This window comes from Alexandromys fortis, unplaced genomic scaffold (genome assembly GCF_014885135.2).
Source record: "Alexandromys fortis isolate MF-2015 unplaced genomic scaffold, M_Fortis_MF-2015_v1.1 scaffold_25, whole genome shotgun sequence".
Classification (NCBI taxonomy): domain Eukaryota; kingdom Metazoa; phylum Chordata; class Mammalia; order Rodentia; family Cricetidae; genus Alexandromys; species Alexandromys fortis.
The window spans coordinates 407,282-424,405 of NW_026067904.1; the positions used below are offsets into that span (position 1 = coordinate 407,282).

At 53.4% G+C, this 17,124-nt stretch overlaps 3 protein-coding genes across 5 annotated transcripts in view; all 3 read left to right on the top strand.

Moving 5' to 3' along the window:
* Spata24 (spermatogenesis associated 24) overlaps positions 1-3,995 on the top strand; it is an 8,934-nt gene extending 4,939 nt beyond the window's left edge. Inside the window, exons 5-6 of the mRNA XM_050135081.1 lie at positions 3,134-3,236; positions 3,340-3,995. Coding sequence (XP_049991038.1) covers positions 3,134-3,236; positions 3,340-3,469 — 233 coding nt within the window. The 3' untranslated portion in view covers positions 3,470-3,995. The remainder of the gene's footprint in view (positions 1-3,133; positions 3,237-3,339) is intronic.
* Positions 3,996-4,002: 7 nt separating this feature from the next.
* Prob1 (proline rich basic protein 1) lies at positions 4,003-10,250 on the top strand. Its single transcript, XM_050135080.1, has one exon. It carries the CDS (start codon positions 5,057-5,059, stop codon positions 8,192-8,194), a length of 3,138 nt encoding a protein of 1,045 aa, XP_049991037.1. The 5' UTR covers positions 4,003-5,056; the 3' UTR covers positions 8,195-10,250.
* Positions 10,251-11,162: 912 nt separating this feature from the next.
* On the top strand, positions 11,163-13,307 carry Mzb1 (marginal zone B and B1 cell specific protein). Of its 3 annotated transcripts, none has more exons than XM_050135055.1 (5): positions 11,163-11,380; positions 11,470-11,571; positions 12,183-12,307; positions 12,639-12,749; positions 12,846-13,307. In XM_050135055.1, the coding sequence occupies exons 1-5, from the start codon at positions 11,207-11,209 to the stop codon at positions 12,994-12,996; spliced, it is 663 nt and encodes a 220-aa protein (XP_049991012.1). In that variant the 5' UTR covers positions 11,163-11,206; the 3' UTR covers positions 12,997-13,307. The 3 variants fall into 3 exon arrangements, with proteins under 3 accessions (XP_049991012.1, XP_049991014.1, XP_049991013.1); XM_050135056.1 differs by having other exon boundaries at positions 11,261-11,380; positions 11,463-11,571; XM_050135057.1 differs by lacking the exon at positions 11,470-11,571.
* The last annotated feature ends 3,817 nt before the right edge of the window (positions 13,308-17,124 follow it).

A 17,124-nucleotide genomic window follows, 5' to 3' on the forward strand; every position in this document is an offset into this window, starting at 1 on the left:
ATTGAACTCCCAGCTTTGGAAGAGCAGGCAATGCTCTTAACCACTGAGCCATCTCTCCAGCTCTGGGTGTATCTTCTGCATGTGCCTGGTGCCCTCGGAAGCCAGAGGAGGGCATCATATTCCCTGACTAGCTAGAGCTACAGAAGATTGTTAACTCTCATGGGTCTGGGAATAGAATCCAGGTCCTCTGGAAGAGCAGCCAGCCAGTACTCTTAACCACCAAGTCCACTCTCCAGTCCCCGCACCTCTTTTTTTTTTGAGATGGGTTCTCAGGCATCCCAGGCTGGCCCCTGTTGTAATTGGAGCAGCGGGGCTGCGTCCCCAGCACCCCGGCCACCTGGCTAGCTTATGCCCCGAAATAACAACACACAAATTGTATTCTTTTAAACACTGCTTGGCCCATTATATCTAGCCTCTTCTCAGCTAACTCTCGCACCTGGACTAGCCCATTTCTAATAATCTGTGTAGTCCACAAGGTGGCTTACCAGGGAGATTCTAGCCTACGTCCATCCTGGGTCGGAGCTTCATCGCGTGTGTCTGCCTCAGAGAGCAGAGCTATTGCGTCTCTCCAGGAGAGGGGAGCATGGCGTCTCTGCTCCAGAGAGCAGAGCTGTTGAGTCTGAGCTCACTTCCTCTTCCTCCCAGCATTCTGTTCTGTTTACTCCTCCCACCTATGTTTTAACCTATCAGGGCCAACAGTTTCTTTATTGCTTAACCAATGAAATCAACAGATTGATATATGACACTCCCACATCAGGCCCCGAGCTTGCTATTGAATGACTTTGAATCCATCCTCCTGCCTTTACCTCCTAGTATTGCTCTTCCTTTCTTTTTCTCTCTTTAATGGTTCTGGCAGCTGGACCCAGGGCTTAGCATGCTAAGCATAAGCTGCCCTCTACCAGTGAATATATTCCCAGTCCTGTGCAGTCTTTTCCTCAGTGGGATCTGCCCCTCCCCCACCGTGTGATCAGAAATTTCCAGCGCTCCATGAAGGGCAATTATATAAATGAATGCTCTTAGATCCCGATAGCCACCTGGATTTTTTATCCAAGACACAGAAATCTATGTATCAAATGTGCGCCTGTTTAGGAGAGAGGCTTTTCCAAGATTGTCCTCACATCCTCTCCATGCTGCCTTGGAAGAGGGACATATGAGGAAACAGGCCTCAAAAGCAGCTAAGCCAGCATGCTAACATTGCCTCATCAGTGTGAGCCTCTCTAAAATGTGTAGCCTCATCCTGCGCTCTGGTAGGTTTCTCTTCTGTCTGCCATTTGTTTCTCTCTCTCTCTCTCTCTCTCTCTCTCTCTCTCTCTCTCTCTCTCCAACCCTCTGGTGTAGGAACCTCATACATGCTAGGCAAGTGTTCTAGGAATGAGTCACACCACCAGCCTTCAACGCCTGAGTCTTTATTTATTTATTTATTTTTCTGGAACTCACTCTGTTGACCAGGCTGGTCTCGAATTCACAGAGATCTGCCTGCTTCTGCCTCCCGAATGCTGGGACTAAAGGTGTGTGCTGCCACCCAGCACACTTTTTTTATGTTTTTTTTTTCTGTTGAGACAGGCAGCCCAGGCTGGCCTCAAACTTGGTAGGAGACCTTGGGCTCCCAATACTCCCACCTCTGGCATGTGCAAACACCCTCAGTGTAATTCTGAGTTTTATTTTTGAGGATTTTTTAAAATTTATGTGTATGAGTGTTTTGTCTACATATATGTATGTGTGTGTACCATGTGTGTGCCTAGTGCCTGTGGAGGTGAGAAGAGGGTGCCAGATTCCCTAGGCACCTCTGTCTCTATTAGATAGATAATAATATCTATGTTAGAGAGAGAGTTAATTCACATATTTAGGAATCACCATGTGGGTGCTAGGAACCAATTTAGGCTCCTCTGGAAGAGTCGGGCTCTTAAGCACTGAGCCGTCTGTCCAGCCTCTAGTTCCTGAGTCCTAACTCTTCTTTTGGGGAAGATGAACACATGGGGAAGATGGGTTCACAGACATCATTGCCCACCAGCGGCCCTCTATAGCACAGGGCTGGGCACCCAGCTTGCCCTTTATAGGTCCGGTTGGTGGACGCAGCCAAACTCGATGTTTCCGATCCCAAAGTCCATCCATTCCACAGTACACAGATCTGTGAGACACTGTTTCAGGTCTTAGGGACAACAGTGAAGGAGACAATAGTCCCTGTCCTCGTGAACCGTGTGTCATTGTTGTAGAAGGACATGAATGACATATGAGGTGTGTTAGACATTGGCAAGGAGAAAGGGAGCAGGGACGGGGACTCGGAAGGGGAGGGGTGTAATTTCTAGATGAAGGGTCTAGCCGAGGATGTGTAAAGGCCCAAGAGCAGCAACTAAGAGCCAGGGCTTTGGCCTTCTTCTTTCCAAGGAATTTTTGCCCATCCTCACCTGGGCGAGGTTTGTAATTGAATGGTGACGCTGCTGACTTACTGTCCCCAAGACCCCATAAATTTGCTGATACATCAGGGCCTCGTGATGAACACCTGTAATCCCAGGCTGAGTAGAAGGACCAAAAATTTAAGGCCTACCAGGGTTACAGAGTGAGTTTAAGGCTAGCCTGGTCAACCTAATGAGACTGTGCTTAAAAACCAAGTAAAAAGTAGATGGGTGTGATCGTGCATACTAGGCTGAGGCAGGTGAATGTCTTGCATTCGAGGCTAGCCTGGTATGCATAGCAAGTTCTAGAACAGCCAGAGCTACATAATGAAGAGAAAAATAGTAGAAAGAGGGAAGCATGCCTTTAATCCCCCACTCTGGGGGCAGAGGCAGGCTGTTCTCTGTGAGTTCGAGATCAGCCTGGTCTACAGAGTGAGTTCTAGGACAGCTGGGGGCTGGGGCTGTGTCGAAAGACCCTGACTTAAAAAAAAATTAAAAAATAAAAAATAAAGGGTTGGGGATATAGCTCAGTGATAGAGCACTTACCTGTCATGTGTAAGAGCCTGGGTTCAGTCTCCAGTACAGAAACACAAACTCATTCATACTGAGGCACTGCAACTGTTCAAAGATAACCAAGTGGCAAGAGCAAACCTCTGAAACTCCCCACAAGGGAAGACCTCGGCTCAGGAGCGGCCTGAGAGATGGGAACTTCCCCTCCTCCCTGCCTCTCTCCCCCACAGAAATTGAGTCTCACATTATAAAGCAAGAAGATATACTTAATGGCAAAGAGAATGAGATTAAAGAGTTGCAGCAAGTTATCAGCCAGCAGAAACAGATTTTCAGGTGAGGGGCCGGGCCAGGCTTGGGGGTTGCTGATGGAAGTGGGGAGCCTGACTTGGCCCCTACCCAGGGCTGTCCAGCCTACAACCAGCTGGCTCCGTTGCAGGAATCACATGTCCGACTTCCAGATCCAGAAGCAGCAGGAGAGCTACATGGCCCAGGTGCTGGACCAGAAGCATAAGAAAGCCTCGGGAACACGTCGGGCCCGGAGCCGCCAGTGTCCCAGGGAAAAATAAAATGCTGGTTGCCTTGCTGGTTTCTAAATGCAATGCCCAACTTCTACCTTCTCTATTCTGGGGAGACCAGCTCTTCCCCTCCATCCTGGGGACCCGCACAGCACTGCCTCTTCTGAGTTTAGGAGGAAACACCGCTCGGTCTCCAGCCCCTGTTGCTGTACTCCTTTGGGATAGGATAGTGCCCATGGTAATGGAGTGGGAACTGCTGCTTGATTTTGGTGGTTAGTCTTCTCCATACACAGCCCGGGTCAGCCCAGTCACACCCTGCCCGAACTTCAGTGAATGCGGTTCTCTGAGGTTGGCTGTAGGGTTAGGGAAGAATGGAGTGTGTGCATGTATGCATGCGTCTGTGTGCATGTGTGTTGGTGTAGCCCTGACTACAGACTTTAAGACTGGATTCCAGAGCCACAGGAAATCTGAGAAACCAGAAGAACCCAGATAATTAAAAAAAATGCGTATGAGCTGGACTGTGGTGGTGCACACCTTTAATCCCAGCACTTTCCAGCATTTGGGAGGCAGAGGCAGGCAGTTCGGAGTTTGAGGCCAGCCTGGTCTACAGAGCAAGTTCCAGAAGAGCCAAGGCTACATGGAGAAATCCTGTCTCGAAAAACAAAACCCCCCAAAACAACATGGGTATGCACTAGCCATCCAAACCACTCCTGCACCTTCTTACACTAAAGAACAAAAACTTCCACAGGGAGGAGGAGGCTACACAACCTTAAATCCAGAAAACAGGGAAAGGGCCCCAGCCCGCTCAAGTTGCTCAGGCAGGCCTTGTTGGGTAAGGTTAAATCCTCTCAGAAGTCTTCACTGAGTGTGCCCCTAAGTGATCTTGGGGAACTCAGGATCCACAGGATTGGTTAAGCCTGGCCTGTGCTGGGTCAGTGTGAGGGTGGGCATAAAGCTGGGCCAGTGCTCTGGCCTCAGGGTCAGCTGGGGCCTGAGTCATAGCGGGACCTTCGAGCCAGAAGTTAAGGGCAAGTGGTGTGCTATTGTCAGAGGACAATGACAGCTGGTGGCTGCTTCCCCATTAGGAAGGAAGGAATGCTGTGGGGCACCGGAATAAGGTCCTGTGTGCCTGGGACCTTAGAGGGAACCCTACAGTGGTTGGTTTGTCTCCCAGCTTTGTTCTGGGTGCTAAGCAGCTTGAGAAAGCTAGCCAGCGCCTGCCTGATTCTCCTTACCCTATCCAAGGTGGTGTATGCACGTGAGAAGTCAAGGAAGCATATGGATTGTAGCTAAGGAAACCATGGAGGAGTTTCCTTGCAATGTTAAAGAGTTGGGGGCTGAGGATATGGAACTTCAAGCTCACACCCTGACCGGCTCAGAAGTCCCATGCAAGGCCAGAGTTTTCCCACCTGTGTTAGGAGGAGTTGGGCATAACTCTTTGCTCCTTTTCAAAACTAGGCCTGTCTTCCTCTCACCTGCCTGTCAGTCTAAGTCTGGAGCCCCAGCCCTGTGTTCCACCTGTGCTGGAGAAAGTTCGGGCAAAGGGGTTTGCACCGGGTAGTGCCCAGGACTTGGGTCTCTGCTGACAACTCCGCTAGCTTCAGCGTAGACACTGGCGCTTTAAGACGCTTTGACCCCATGGCATCCCGGCGGGGCGGAGACAGTGCAGGCGCCACCAGCAGAGGCATTGCCCGGGAGGTAGTGCTAAGTGTCCTGCCCACCATGCTGACTGCGCTCGCCCCGCCAGCCCTTCCAGGGCTCTCAAGGCAGCTGCCTGCCCCTGCCCGGCGTCAGGATTCATCCGGTTCGTCCGGCTCCTACCACACAGCTCCGGGTTCTCCGGAGCCCCCGGACGTTGGGCCGGACACAGAAGGCCGGGGGACTTGGCTCTGGGTGGCCCCTGGGCGGGGGGCGGGCGCGCAGCCTGTGCTGTCCGTCAGCGCCCAGAATAGCCGCCAGCAGCACAGCTCCGGCTCGGATTTCCCGCGAGGCCCGGGCTCCGGCCCGCTGCCGCCCCGGCCCCAGCTGCGCATGCTGCCGTCGGGGGAGATGGAAGTCATCTTCGGCGCCAGGGCTCTGTTCAGCCGCTCCGACGCGGAGGATCGGGAGGAACAACAGTTCATGGCGCCTGCCATCAGCAGTCCGTTGCTGCCCGGGTCACCGTCTCCTGTGTCAGTGTCGCCGCAGCCGCAGGCCCCCGACGGGGGCTCTCGCTGGGCCACCTACCTGGAGCTGCCGCCCCGCGGGCCGAGTCCGGCCGTCTCAGGCCAGTACGAGTGTGTGGAGGTGGCCCTGGAGGAGCGCACCGCACCGGTTAGACCCCGCACGGTGCCGAAGCGTCAGATCGAGCTGCGTCCGCGGCCTCGGAGTCCCTCGCAGGACAGTCGCGCGCCGCGTCCCCGACTGCTCCTGCGCACCGGCTCCCTGGATGAGTCTCTGAGCCGCTTGCAGGCCGCCGCAGGCATCGTACAGACGGCGCTGGCCAGAAAACTGGGCTCTGAGGTCCCGGCCCCCAGCAATGCCACTTTTAGATCCACGGGGAAACCAGAACCCACGACGAATCCTCGGGAAACAACACGCAGCACCCGTGTGGTCCCGGAAGAGGTCAAGTCTCGGCCACCCCGCGCACAAGATAGTTCTGTCCACACCAAAGCCCCGCGGCCTTGGCCCAGTCTCCGAGAGCGAGCAATTCGGCGGGACAAGCCGGCGCCTGGGACCGAGCCGCTGGGACCTGTTAGTTCCAGCATCTTTCTGCAGTCAGAGGAAAAAATCCAACAGGCTCACGAACAGGAATCCAAGACTCAGTTCCCTCGTGAGACTCCCGATAGAATCGTACCGAGAACACGAAGTCCTCCCTTCCATTCTAGAAGCTCCCGAGTGGTTCCCAGTAGGGTTGTGAGACCAAGGAGCCCATCTCCTCCGCAGCAGACTCCAAACGGGGCCCTGCGGAGTCCTCGGTGCCCGTCCCCCCAGAACCTCTCACGACCTCATAGGACTGTCTGGAGAATGGGCAGTCCGTCCTTCCCTGAAGCATCTTCTGAGTGGGAAAATCGGAATGAGGCCGTAGAGGACTACAGCAGAAGGAGCCCTTCCCCTCCACCTCTTTCACAATGGACTCAGGGTGTCGCTAGAGTTGGGAACCCAGGTCCCGAAACTCCTTCTCTGTGGAAGGTTCCACATTCGACAGGTGGAGATGCTATAGGGCTGAGTAGGGACCGGTCCTTGCCAGCCCTGCTCCCACAGGAGTTACCTGATCATCCTATTGAAACGAGTACCCCATCGCCCCGAGAGACATGGGGTCCTATTGTGCAGGGCTCATCGACGGTATTGCGTCAGGAAGCTATGAATGGCCTAACTCAGGAGTTGGAGCCGCCTACACCACCAGCCCCCGGGACTCCAGAACTCACAGAGGCGCAGTGTCTGCTCACCCCGGAAAATGCGGATAATGCCTTCAAAGGCAGGCAGCCGTCTCCAGTTGTCGATACACCGGAACCTCCCGGAAGTCATCTCACAAGCATCCTAGACGACGATGTGTGCCCAGAAGCCTTGGCCTCGGGAGAAGCAGCTTCTGGACGGTCGCGCGTGACTATTCCGCGGCCGCGAGACGTGCGCAAGATGGTTAAGACCACTTACGCGCCAAGCTTTACCGCGGGAACCCCAAGTTCCGGGCTTCCCGCGCCTTCTGCTGACACCCGCGGGGAGGGCGATGCATCCAAAGCGCAGGAGCTCCCGGCGCTGGAGTCGCCGGCCCCGGCTCATTATACTTCCATTTTTCTCAAGGACTTTCTGCCGGTAGTACCTCATCCCTACGAGTCTCCAGAGCCTTCACTCCATGCGACCCCTAAGGATGTCTCCCACTCCAACCAGGTCCCGAGGCGGAGGGCAGAGAATAACACCGCTAAGCCTTTCGCTCGCAGTGAGATCCGCTTGCCTGGCGCTCTAGTCTTGAGCCGCCGGCGGGAGAAAACCCCAGCTGTCCAAGGATGCGGTCCTGGGGTAGAAAACCTGGATGCTGAGGCCCAGTGCCTGGTCCCAGACCACGAGGGTCGAACCAGTCCCTTAGGAGGCGCTCACACCTCAACCGAGTGGTCCCCTTTAGGATCAGCAGGGACCCAACCTCCTCACCTCGGCTCCCCGCAGGCATGTCCCAACTCGAGCCTTGGGACAGCACCCGAATTGGAGACACCACTTGTGGCTCCTGCAACGGCGGTCCAGGCGCCCCTCCCGCGGGAGCCTCAGGCGACAGCGACCAGGACCGCTGCACCCCTCCCGCGAGCTGCCTCTGCGCCTCCCACGGATCGACTCCCTCCTGCATCCACCCAGGGGGCGCGGAGGCTTCCAGGAGCCGCGTCACCAGGAAAGGTCCTCGTAGACCCGGAGAGCGGTCGCTATTACTTTGTGGAGGCTCCGCGGCAGCCGAGGCCACGGCTACTCTTCGACCCCGAGAGCGGGCAGTACGTGGAAGTGCTGCTGCCGCCCTCGCCCTCTCTTTCCCGGCCGCCACGACAAGCCTACACCCCGCTGGCCCTAGGGCCGGGCCTCTACCCGTCGGCCTATGGGCCTGTCCCTGGCTCGTCACTGACGCCGCCGTCCCCCAATCTCCCGGCCCTTGGCAGTCTCCAGCTACCCTGGACCCCTGAAGCCGGGCCCCTGGAGGGGATGTACTACATGCCCTTGAGCGGGACCCCCAGCCCGGCTCCACCGTTGCTCTTCTGTGCCCCGCCCTCCAGTTCCGGTCCCATCCAGTCCAGCAAGGGTTCCGTGTTTCCTTTGTGAAGCCTCAGGTCCCGGTCCCCTTGGAGTTGTGTTCCCTAGAAAGCTTTGGGAGTTCTGGTTCCTAGTCACTTAATTTTCCCTCCTCAACTCTTTGGCTAGTTCCAGCCAGTCCCCAGACCAGATGTGACCTTAAGAGAATGTATCTGCTCCCTGGGCTGACAATGCTGGATCATCATTAACAAATGCCTGGCTGCCTATGTCCCGTGTCCCCCCCCGCCCCCTACCCCCCCCCCCGCAACAAAAATCTGTATTCCTTTCCCAAACCTTCCCAGGGTGTGGTGTATGTGTGTATGCAGGCAAGCAAGTATGTCAAAGTGAGACCACCAAGAGTAAGATGTTGGGGTTTCCCAGAATGGCGGGTGTGGGAGTAGCAGGGCCAGGGCTGCCTGTGGTGATGGTGAACTGTTGGTCTCTACCTAACACCGGGCCCCAGTCGAGTGGGCAGGACAGTGGGTGCTGCAGAGATGGAGGGGATGGGGGACAGCCATCAAATCTGGGTTTGAGCCTTGCTCTGGAAGGTTTTGGGAGAACGCAATGAGGCCCCGGCCCCCGCTCAGGGCTGAGAATGGCAGCTGTAGGGATAGTATGTGAGGTGGAAGATGGATGTTGTATAAGGACGTGGAGGGTCGGCTTGGAACTGCAAGTCCCAGGATCGCTGTGGTCCCTGTAAAGACAGCCAAAGGGACAAGCAACTCCTTGGCAGAAAGGCCTGCAGAAGGCGCTAGGAAGCGAGAAAGGGGAGTGACATTGTTCTTTGGGCTTTCTGTTGATTGCTAGGGGTGACTAGGTACAAGGGGTGAACTAAAGAATGTCACGTGATCAGTAAATACTTCTCTTGGCCAGCTATTCCTGAAGGCTGACAGGGCAGGGAGGACAAGGATCTAGAAAAATAAATTAGTTTTGGGAGTTGTGGTTGTTTAACCAAAATGGAAAGGCAATGGAAGGATGAGGGCTAACAGTTCACAGCATGGAGCCTAACTCCTAACTCATCAGGCCCCAGTGTCTGTCTTCTGTGAGCCATCCGCACCCAGGCAGGAGGCAAGTGAGTTGAATCTCTAAGATGACAAGAGGGGAAGGCTGGGGTTTAGCATAGGGGCATGCTCTTGGTGTGTAGAAGGGAGGGCAGAGCTAGCAAAAGAAACCCAGGTGTGGTGGTGAATGCCTTTAGCCCAGAACTTGGGAGGCAGAGGCAGGCAGATAAATCTCTGTGAGCTCCAGGCCAGCCTAGTCTACAAAGTGAGTGTGAGTTCCAGAACAGTCAGGGCTACACACAGAGAAACCCTGTTTCAAAAGACCATTAAAAAAAAAAAAAAAAAGAACTGACAAGGGGCAGAAGAAGGATGTCCATGCAGAAGCAACAGTGCCCAACAGTGCCCACACAGGGACTGGCCCTTCAAGCTGCTCACAGCCCAGGGAAGCCCCAGACCTGTGCTCCACCTGCCCTGAGGTAAACTGAGAGATGGAGCACGTCCCTGTGGGATGGGAAGTGATCTCTGTAGATTTGAGCCTGAAGTGACTGGACCTTGCTGGAGGGTGTTTGGAGAGGGACAGTTCCCACTAGAAGCAGGGTCAGAGCTGGCGATTGATAGCGTTCTGGTTCCAGGCCTATGCAACTAAGATCCCCCAGATCCCCTACCAGCCTTGCCCTGGACTGGAAACGGCTAAAACACTAAATCAGAATAGCCTGAACATCTCTACCAACGATTCTGATCCCCATGGCATAGAGGGACCAGGCCACCCCCAGAGTGCATCGTCTTGTCCTGGTGTGCAATAAATGGCTGGCCATGGAAAGCCATGGTGACTGTGATAACAATCAGTGTATGATCCTTATTTCCTGCTGCCATCCTTAAAACAAAACAAAACAACCCACTTTTCCCTGGAGTGGTGGTACCCACCTTAAATTCCAGCACTTGGGAGGCAGAAGCAGGTGGATTTCTTTGAGTTCAAGACCAGCCTGGTTTACAGAGCAAGTTCCAGGACAACCAGGGCTGTCTCAAAATAGCCATGTAAAAAACACTTAAAATTCTGTATTTTTATTTGTGTTTACCTGCATGTATGTATGTATACCACATGCATGCCCATGAAGACCAGAGGGTATTGAACCCCCTGGAACTGGAGTTGCAGATGGTTGTGAACCACTATGTGAACGATGGGAACTGAGTCCAGGTCCTCAGCAACAGACGCATTTGTTCTTAACCACTAAACTTTGGTCAGTTTGTCGCTTCCCTCCCCCACCCCCCCCACCCCCGACAGACAAGGTTTATCTGCATAACAGCCCTGGCTGTCCTGGAACTCACTCTGTAGACCAGGCTGGCCTTGAACTCACAGAGATCCACCTGCCTCTGCCTCCTGAGTGCTGGAACTAGCTGGGACTAAAGGTGTGCACCACCACACCCAGGTAGCTTGCTCCCTCTTAACCCCGACAAAGCCCTTCCATGCCTGGCTCTCGCCTGGGTGAAGGGGACTCTGCGGTCAGAGAGAGATCATGTATGCTCTCACATACTGCGGTTGCCAACCTCACCACAATGAGAACCCTAGGCTGGCAACAACCATGCCACGTCCCCCCTGGTGGCTGAGTGACCTAGAGGCACTGGGGACTATTCTCATCATGGCTCCTCTGGTAGAAGGATATGTCTCTTCTCTCTGAGCTTTCACATCCTCACAGTAGAATAAAGATGACTGTAACCGACTGCCTCACCCCCAGGGTGTTCAGCACAGTCCCTGCCACTCGATCAGGTCACAGTCAGTATTGAGATCCGTCGCCCTCCCCCCCACTCCTGGGTCAGCCTAGAACCTCTCTTTGCATCTTCATCCCCTATCTATGAGATGGAGCTCAGTCCGCGGGAGCCAGGGTCCCCCTGTGGAAACTGCATACGTGTCACCTCCAGGACCCTGGGGGAGGGGAAGAGGACAGTGAGGTGTCGGTTCCCTATTGGCCTGAACCACAAATAACTCGAATGCACAGCTGCACCCCAACAGCAGTGCACCCTCCATGAAGTAACTTCAGAGGCCATGAGGCTGGCCCTGCCATTGCTGCTACTGTTCGGGTGCAAGGCCACCCTGGGAAACCTCGGGGACAGGCCTCCGCTCTCAGCTACCGCTCCAGTGCTGGATGACGAGGAGAAGTATGCATCTTATATGCCTGTTCACCTGCGCTGTGATGCCTGCCGGGCTGTGGCCTACCAAGTAAGTTCTGCCCGTCCCCCAAAAGTCCTGGCTCAGACCACTCCATCTACTGTAAACTCCATCATTGGCCTTTAATCCCCAGCCCGCAGCCCCAGCAGCCATCTCTCCATGACATCACCAGCCTCCTACACTTGAATTGCCCTGCCTCAGTTTACACCCTTGCCTGGTTACCTAGGAGCGGCCAATCTCAGGTGCCCGCATCTTGTCACCCCAGGGAAACATTCATCCTCTTAGATTCCTTCTCTGTAGTCTTCTTGGACTCAACACCCTCCCCAGGCCCCGGAAGTGCCTTTACTTCATGTATGTTGGGTACATGTGTATCTATGTGAACCCATCATACTTGTTGCTCCCTCAAGCATGCCTATGTGACCATGTTTCTGTATGTACGCAGGGTGGATGAATACATGTGTTATTAAAGACTGGGCTCTGGTTATTTTATTTATTTATTTATTTATTATTATCTTTATCACTGGCTTTCTTTGTTCTTGTAGTTTAAAAATAGCACATGCTACCGGGCAAGCATGCCCTCAAAGAGTGGCCTGGTCTTTCACACAGCATTTCCTCCCCTGCCTGAAGTGCCCAGCCCAGCTTTGGGGCCTGGGCCAGGGTGGGGAGGGGTGGTGAGAGGTGGTGGGGAGGGGAGAAGGAGGGGTGCTGCAGCTTGCCTCACAGGTGCTTCCGGCTCAACAGCGAGCGCCTTGGCCACCTCAATCTCCCCAGAGACTTGGGTGTCTGTCCTTTCCTCCTTCCCACAATTGACAGCAGCCCCACGGTCCTAGCTCTCAGCACCTCCTCATTCCAGATGGGGCAACATCTGGCAAAAGCAGAAGCTAAATCTCACGGTCCAGACTCCAGTGGACTGCAGGAGCTGAGCGAGTCGGTATACACAGATGTCCTGGACCGGACCTGCTCTCAGAACTGGCAGTCGTGAGTTGCCAATCCAGGCCCTACCACTTTCTTAAGGGAAAGGGCTGGTGGGTACAGACCTCCTTCCTCCCTTTGACACCACATGCCCGGTCTGCGAAGGCTCTGGCCTCTGGCCTGAGGGAGGAGGTTGACTGGGCTGAAATCCGGGAAGTGCAGCTCTTGGGGGCAAGTTGGGGAGCAGATGGCAGCAGAAAAGTCACTGTGAGATCTTGGGCCTTGAATTTAACCCAGTCTGAACCCAGCAAAAACTCAGTGTACTTAGGATAGAAGCAAGTCCCTCCTTGGCCAGGCCCTCATTGATCCTCTATCCTTTGCTTCCCACTGCCGCCAGCTATGGAGTTCAAGAAGTGAACGGGATGAAACGTCTCATGGGCCCAGGACTCAGCAAGGGGACAGAGCCTAGCATCAGCGTGATGATTACTGGGGGTCCCTGGCCCAATAGGTAATTACAGGGTGGGGAAGGGGTCCCTGGAGTCCTGGCTTCCCCCCATCATCCCTATGGGTAGGTTAGGGTTCAAGGTACCTCTTGCTCTCTTAGGCTCTCCACGATGTGTTTCGAGTACCTGGGAGAGTTTGGAGAGGATCAGATCTACGAAGCGCATCTCCAAGGCCATGAGGCCCTGGAGGCCTTGCTGTGTGGTGGCTCTCAGGGTTCCTGCTCGCTGGAAAACCCAAGAGAAGAGCTTTAGTACAAGTGGTACACCTGCGGATCTTCTCTCCCTATATATATATTTTAAATTAATGGTTGCTTGGAGACAGGGTCTCATTGCATAGCACAGGCTGGCCTTGAACTCATCACATAGCACATGCTGGCCTCAGCCTTGGAAGTGCAGCCATGACTCTCCTGAGCCTTTGGCCCTATTCCTTCAGCAGTGGTAGTGGGGAGGGGGCAGGGAAACCTGGGCCTTATTGTCAGTCTTCTTCCTTCCTCCACCCCTCTTTGGGGCAATGGGGGTTTCTACTTTCAAATAAAGCTCAGTGACTTTGAAGTCTCCATAAAGGGGCTCGGGGATGGTGGGACAGACATGGGAGTCTCTGTTGAAGGCCTTCCCATAGCGCGGGCCACATACATAGCACTCTACCCCCCTAAAAGACAGCTGGCGCGGCTGGAAATGGAAGCAAGCGAGGAAAGGATCCAGACACATGGATCCAGTCCAGGGCCAAGCAGTCCAGGCCTTTGGATCCCTCAGAGGGAAGGTGCAGCCACCTTGTGGCCACCGAGGCATGGACTTCTTACTCTCTGTACTTGCTTAGACAATGGAAGCTCAATCTAAGTAGCAAGAGAACATGAGGACATGACCGCCTCAAGGCATGGTTGAGAAGGATTTTATTGTAGATGTGAGGGAGAAAACAGCCAGAGGCATCTGGAAGAGTCCAGACTGAAATGGGCCAAGAGAGGACATGGGGGCGGGGGAGCGAGAGACACTGGGAGAGGCGCAAGAAAGGGGACCAGGAGCCAAGAGCGGAAGACCAAGAGAACGCACGTGGTCAAGATGGCAGATTTATATGGGAATGAGAAGCTGGGGGAAGGGAAACCCAGCCCCTGGGCTGGAGAGGTTTAGGGTGGGGGGCAGGGTGGGCAGTGCTGCCAGGAGCCATGAGGCTGTGCCGGAGTTTCTTGGGGACCTGACAAGCAACAGACCCAGTCCTGTCTGGGCTGGGAGGGGCTTCAGACTTTGAAGGTAGGAGCAATGTTGGCTGCTGGAGGAACTGGGGTGTCTCAAACAAGCTTGACCGTGTTGGTTTCCTGCCTCTGCCGCCAAAGCAGTTACATCATCACCTGCTGCCAGGTGCTTTCTGCCCATCAGCTATGCGACATGTGCACCCCCTAAAAGTGCCCCCCAGCACAGCTCACCCTTTCTCTTCTTTCCTCTTACCCCTCTTGTTCCTCTCTCACCTGTTTTTTCCTGTCTTACCTCGCTTGTCGCTTGCTCTTCTTCTCTGTTCCTGCTGGCCTCTGTCACGTCCCCACTCCAACACAGCCCTTCACTCTCCCCTCCCCCAGTAAACCTACTGCACTAACTCTGCTGCATAGTGTTTGCTTAGTGGCATACCTTGGCAGGGCCTGTGGAAAGGTACCCACTTCACCTTTCTTTTTATTTATCTTTACACTGGGTACTGCTCTGGATCCCTAGTGCCCTACCGAGTGGATTAATTCATAAAGGAAGGGAAACACAGCAGCTTCCTCTTGGATTGATTTGACCAAGATTGAGCCAAGTTTGAATTCTCCATTTCTCTCCCTGTACCTTCCAACTGTGCATAGTCAGGCTTCTGGTCTGCCAGGAATCTGTCTGCTGTGTGTGTTTGTGTTTAAACTGTGCCTGTCCCCTAACACAAGGGCCTCACTGTATTTATTGTTTGTTTTTGAGACAAGGTCTCTCTGTGCAGCCCTGGCTGTCCTATAACTCACCAAGATCCATTTACCTCTGCTTCCCCAGTGCTGGGATTAAAGGTGCAAGTCACTAAACTGGGCCAGGAATGAGGGATTCTTTACAGAAATCTTTAACAGTTTTACAAAGAAAAGTCACTTCACTGCTTCCACGTGACCTGGATTAGTAAACACAGCTGCAAATAGATGCGCTCAGCCTGTAACCACGATTGTGGACTGTTTGCAAGGTGATTCGTGGCTATTGGTTTTGAGGGTTCTTCTAACCTGCTGGCTGTTTTCAGTAAATAATTGTCGCTACAAATGCATGCACACACACATTATTTTCGGTCAGGGCATTGACGGGCACAGAACTTCAGATTAAAGGTATGCGTTGGTTTGGATTGTAAAAGCTGATGGCATGGGAAATCCAAGGTGAGTAAGGTTGGTTACAGCACTCTCCTAAAGGCGGGTTAAACTCAAGCAGGCTGAGCGAGGACACAGGACAGCACGTTAACTATAGGGTCTTAAATACCTCAAGGGGTGTTATTAACTTTGCTGTGAGGATTGCCCAAAGTTCAGTCTACTGAGTCAAGAAATATCTTTATACAAACGTATCACTACCTTCCACATCCCACTGATAGGGTCTGGGAGTCTGTTTTTTTTTTTTTGTTTGTTTGTTTGTTTGTTTGTTTGTTTGTTTTTCAAGACAGGGTTTCTCTGTAGCTTTAGAGCCTGTCCTGGAACTAGCTCTTATAGACCAGGCTTGCCTCGAACTCACAAAGATCCGCCTGCCTCTGCCTTCCGAGTGCTGGGATTAAAGGCGTGCGCCACTATCGCCCAGCCTGTTTTTTATTTTTCTTTTTGTTTTCCAGTTAAAGAATTAAAAGGCAGGGGGAAAAAATCTTGAATGCAACAGGGAGCAGCAGAGAAATCTGGACCCCTACAAGCAGAAGCAGATAGACTCGGCCATTGTAGAAAGGCATATGTTGTGGTTAGGGAAACACACGTGCAGTAAGCACATGAGAACAGTTCCCTCCAAGAGTGAAGGGGCCTTGGGAGGCTGAAAATCCAGTCTTCTTGAGGCTGAGACTTTTAAGTCCCTGAAGAGTTTTCCTCCCCTAGGGTCGGTCAGTTTGAAGAGAAAGAAAGGATGGCTGTTGGCTCACGACTGTTGTTTTGTTGTTTTACATTGTTATGCCCAGATGGTGGAGTCCCCAAAAACCCACCATGGCGTCCGCACTTGTATACAAAAACAAGGAGCCTTTATTGGACCTTCTGTCCATCCCACATAGCGGTGAGGCTGGAGCACGCCAGGTCTGGGTGGGGAAGGTTGGAGGTGAGGGGATTTCCAGGGTTCAGACTGACTGACATTTGTCTAGGGGTATCTTGGCAAAAGGGTAATAAGGTGTGTGCTGAGCTCGGGGACATCTAGTGATCTTATTTAATGGTTGCAATGTCCCTTCAGATGCTGTCCCTCCCTGGGCGGTGCCAGTTTATGGCTTTTCCCTGCCTGCCGCAAACTGAATCTCAGGTTTTTATTAAGCCTGTTGTGGCAACAGTGTGACCAAACTGTCCTGGGCCCCACAAACATGGTCTGTAAGCAGCCTCTAACTTGTCAGCCAGTCCATCATCAGGAGGTCTGCTGGCAGAAGAAAAAGCCCACACGACCTTTGTTTTAAGTGGGAAGGCTTTTTTTGTGTCAGGTCAGAAGGGTAAGAAAGAAGTCAGTCATTTTGGAAGTCCGTCGCCTTTATTACCTAGTGATGGGCCCCTTCCTATCTGTCTGCCTACCATGGAATATGTCTGTTAGGGGCATAAGTGAAACCATTTTGTCTGACTTGGAACAATGCAGTGCCTGCAAGAGGAGGTAACCTCAAGGCCTGGCAGACTTTGATAAGCTAATAAACCGAGTCCAACCCATAGGCTAATGAACCAGCCTCAAGAGGTGAATGCTGATGGTGCAAATCTAATGCCCACCGGACAATACAAAAAAACTGGAAATTTGGAGGTGACCGAGGATTGCGCCAGGGTGCTCCTCAGTCAGTTGGTTCAAGCCTCTGTGCTGATTCTCATTGGCAAGGGGGCTCTGAGACCGGCCACTGTGTAACTCTGGCATCAGACTGTCGAGTTCCCTGCACCGTTGCTGAGTTCACACATGCTCTCCGGTCAGCACTAGCCGCTGACCGGAGCTCTCAACGACCTTCTGGAACCTTCAACAGTGCCATTCTCCCATCATGCCACAGATTACGCACCTCATGGTGGATGCCAGGTGAACTTGCAAGCTGCTGAGAAGTTCTAACTGGAGAATTCCCTAGTGGAACGTTAGCTGCCGGATGACCAACCCGGATAGATGAGATGTCTGTTTACGTGAGAACAGCAAGGTGTTGTAAGGGATGATTGTGTGGCTAACTGAGCATATTTGGCCGGCAAATCTGGGGTGGACATTCTA

Bases quoted from the DNA above. Each gene is read 5' to 3' on its own strand.
- Mzb1 (XM_050135055.1), top strand. From the start codon at position 11,207: ATGAGGCTGGCCCTGCCATTGCTGCTACTGTTCGGGTGCAAGGCCACC. The intron at 12,308-12,638 runs GTGAGTTGCCAA...CACTGCCGCCAG, and splicing joins TGCTCTCAGAACTGGCAGTC to CTATGGAGTTCAAGAAGTGA. The intron at 12,750-12,845 runs GTAATTACAGGG...TTGCTCTCTTAG, and splicing joins GGGGGTCCCTGGCCCAATAG to GCTCTCCACGATGTGTTTCG.
- Prob1 (XM_050135080.1), top strand. From the start codon at position 5,057: ATGGCATCCCGGCGGGGCGGAGACAGTGCAGGCGCCACCAGCAGAGGC.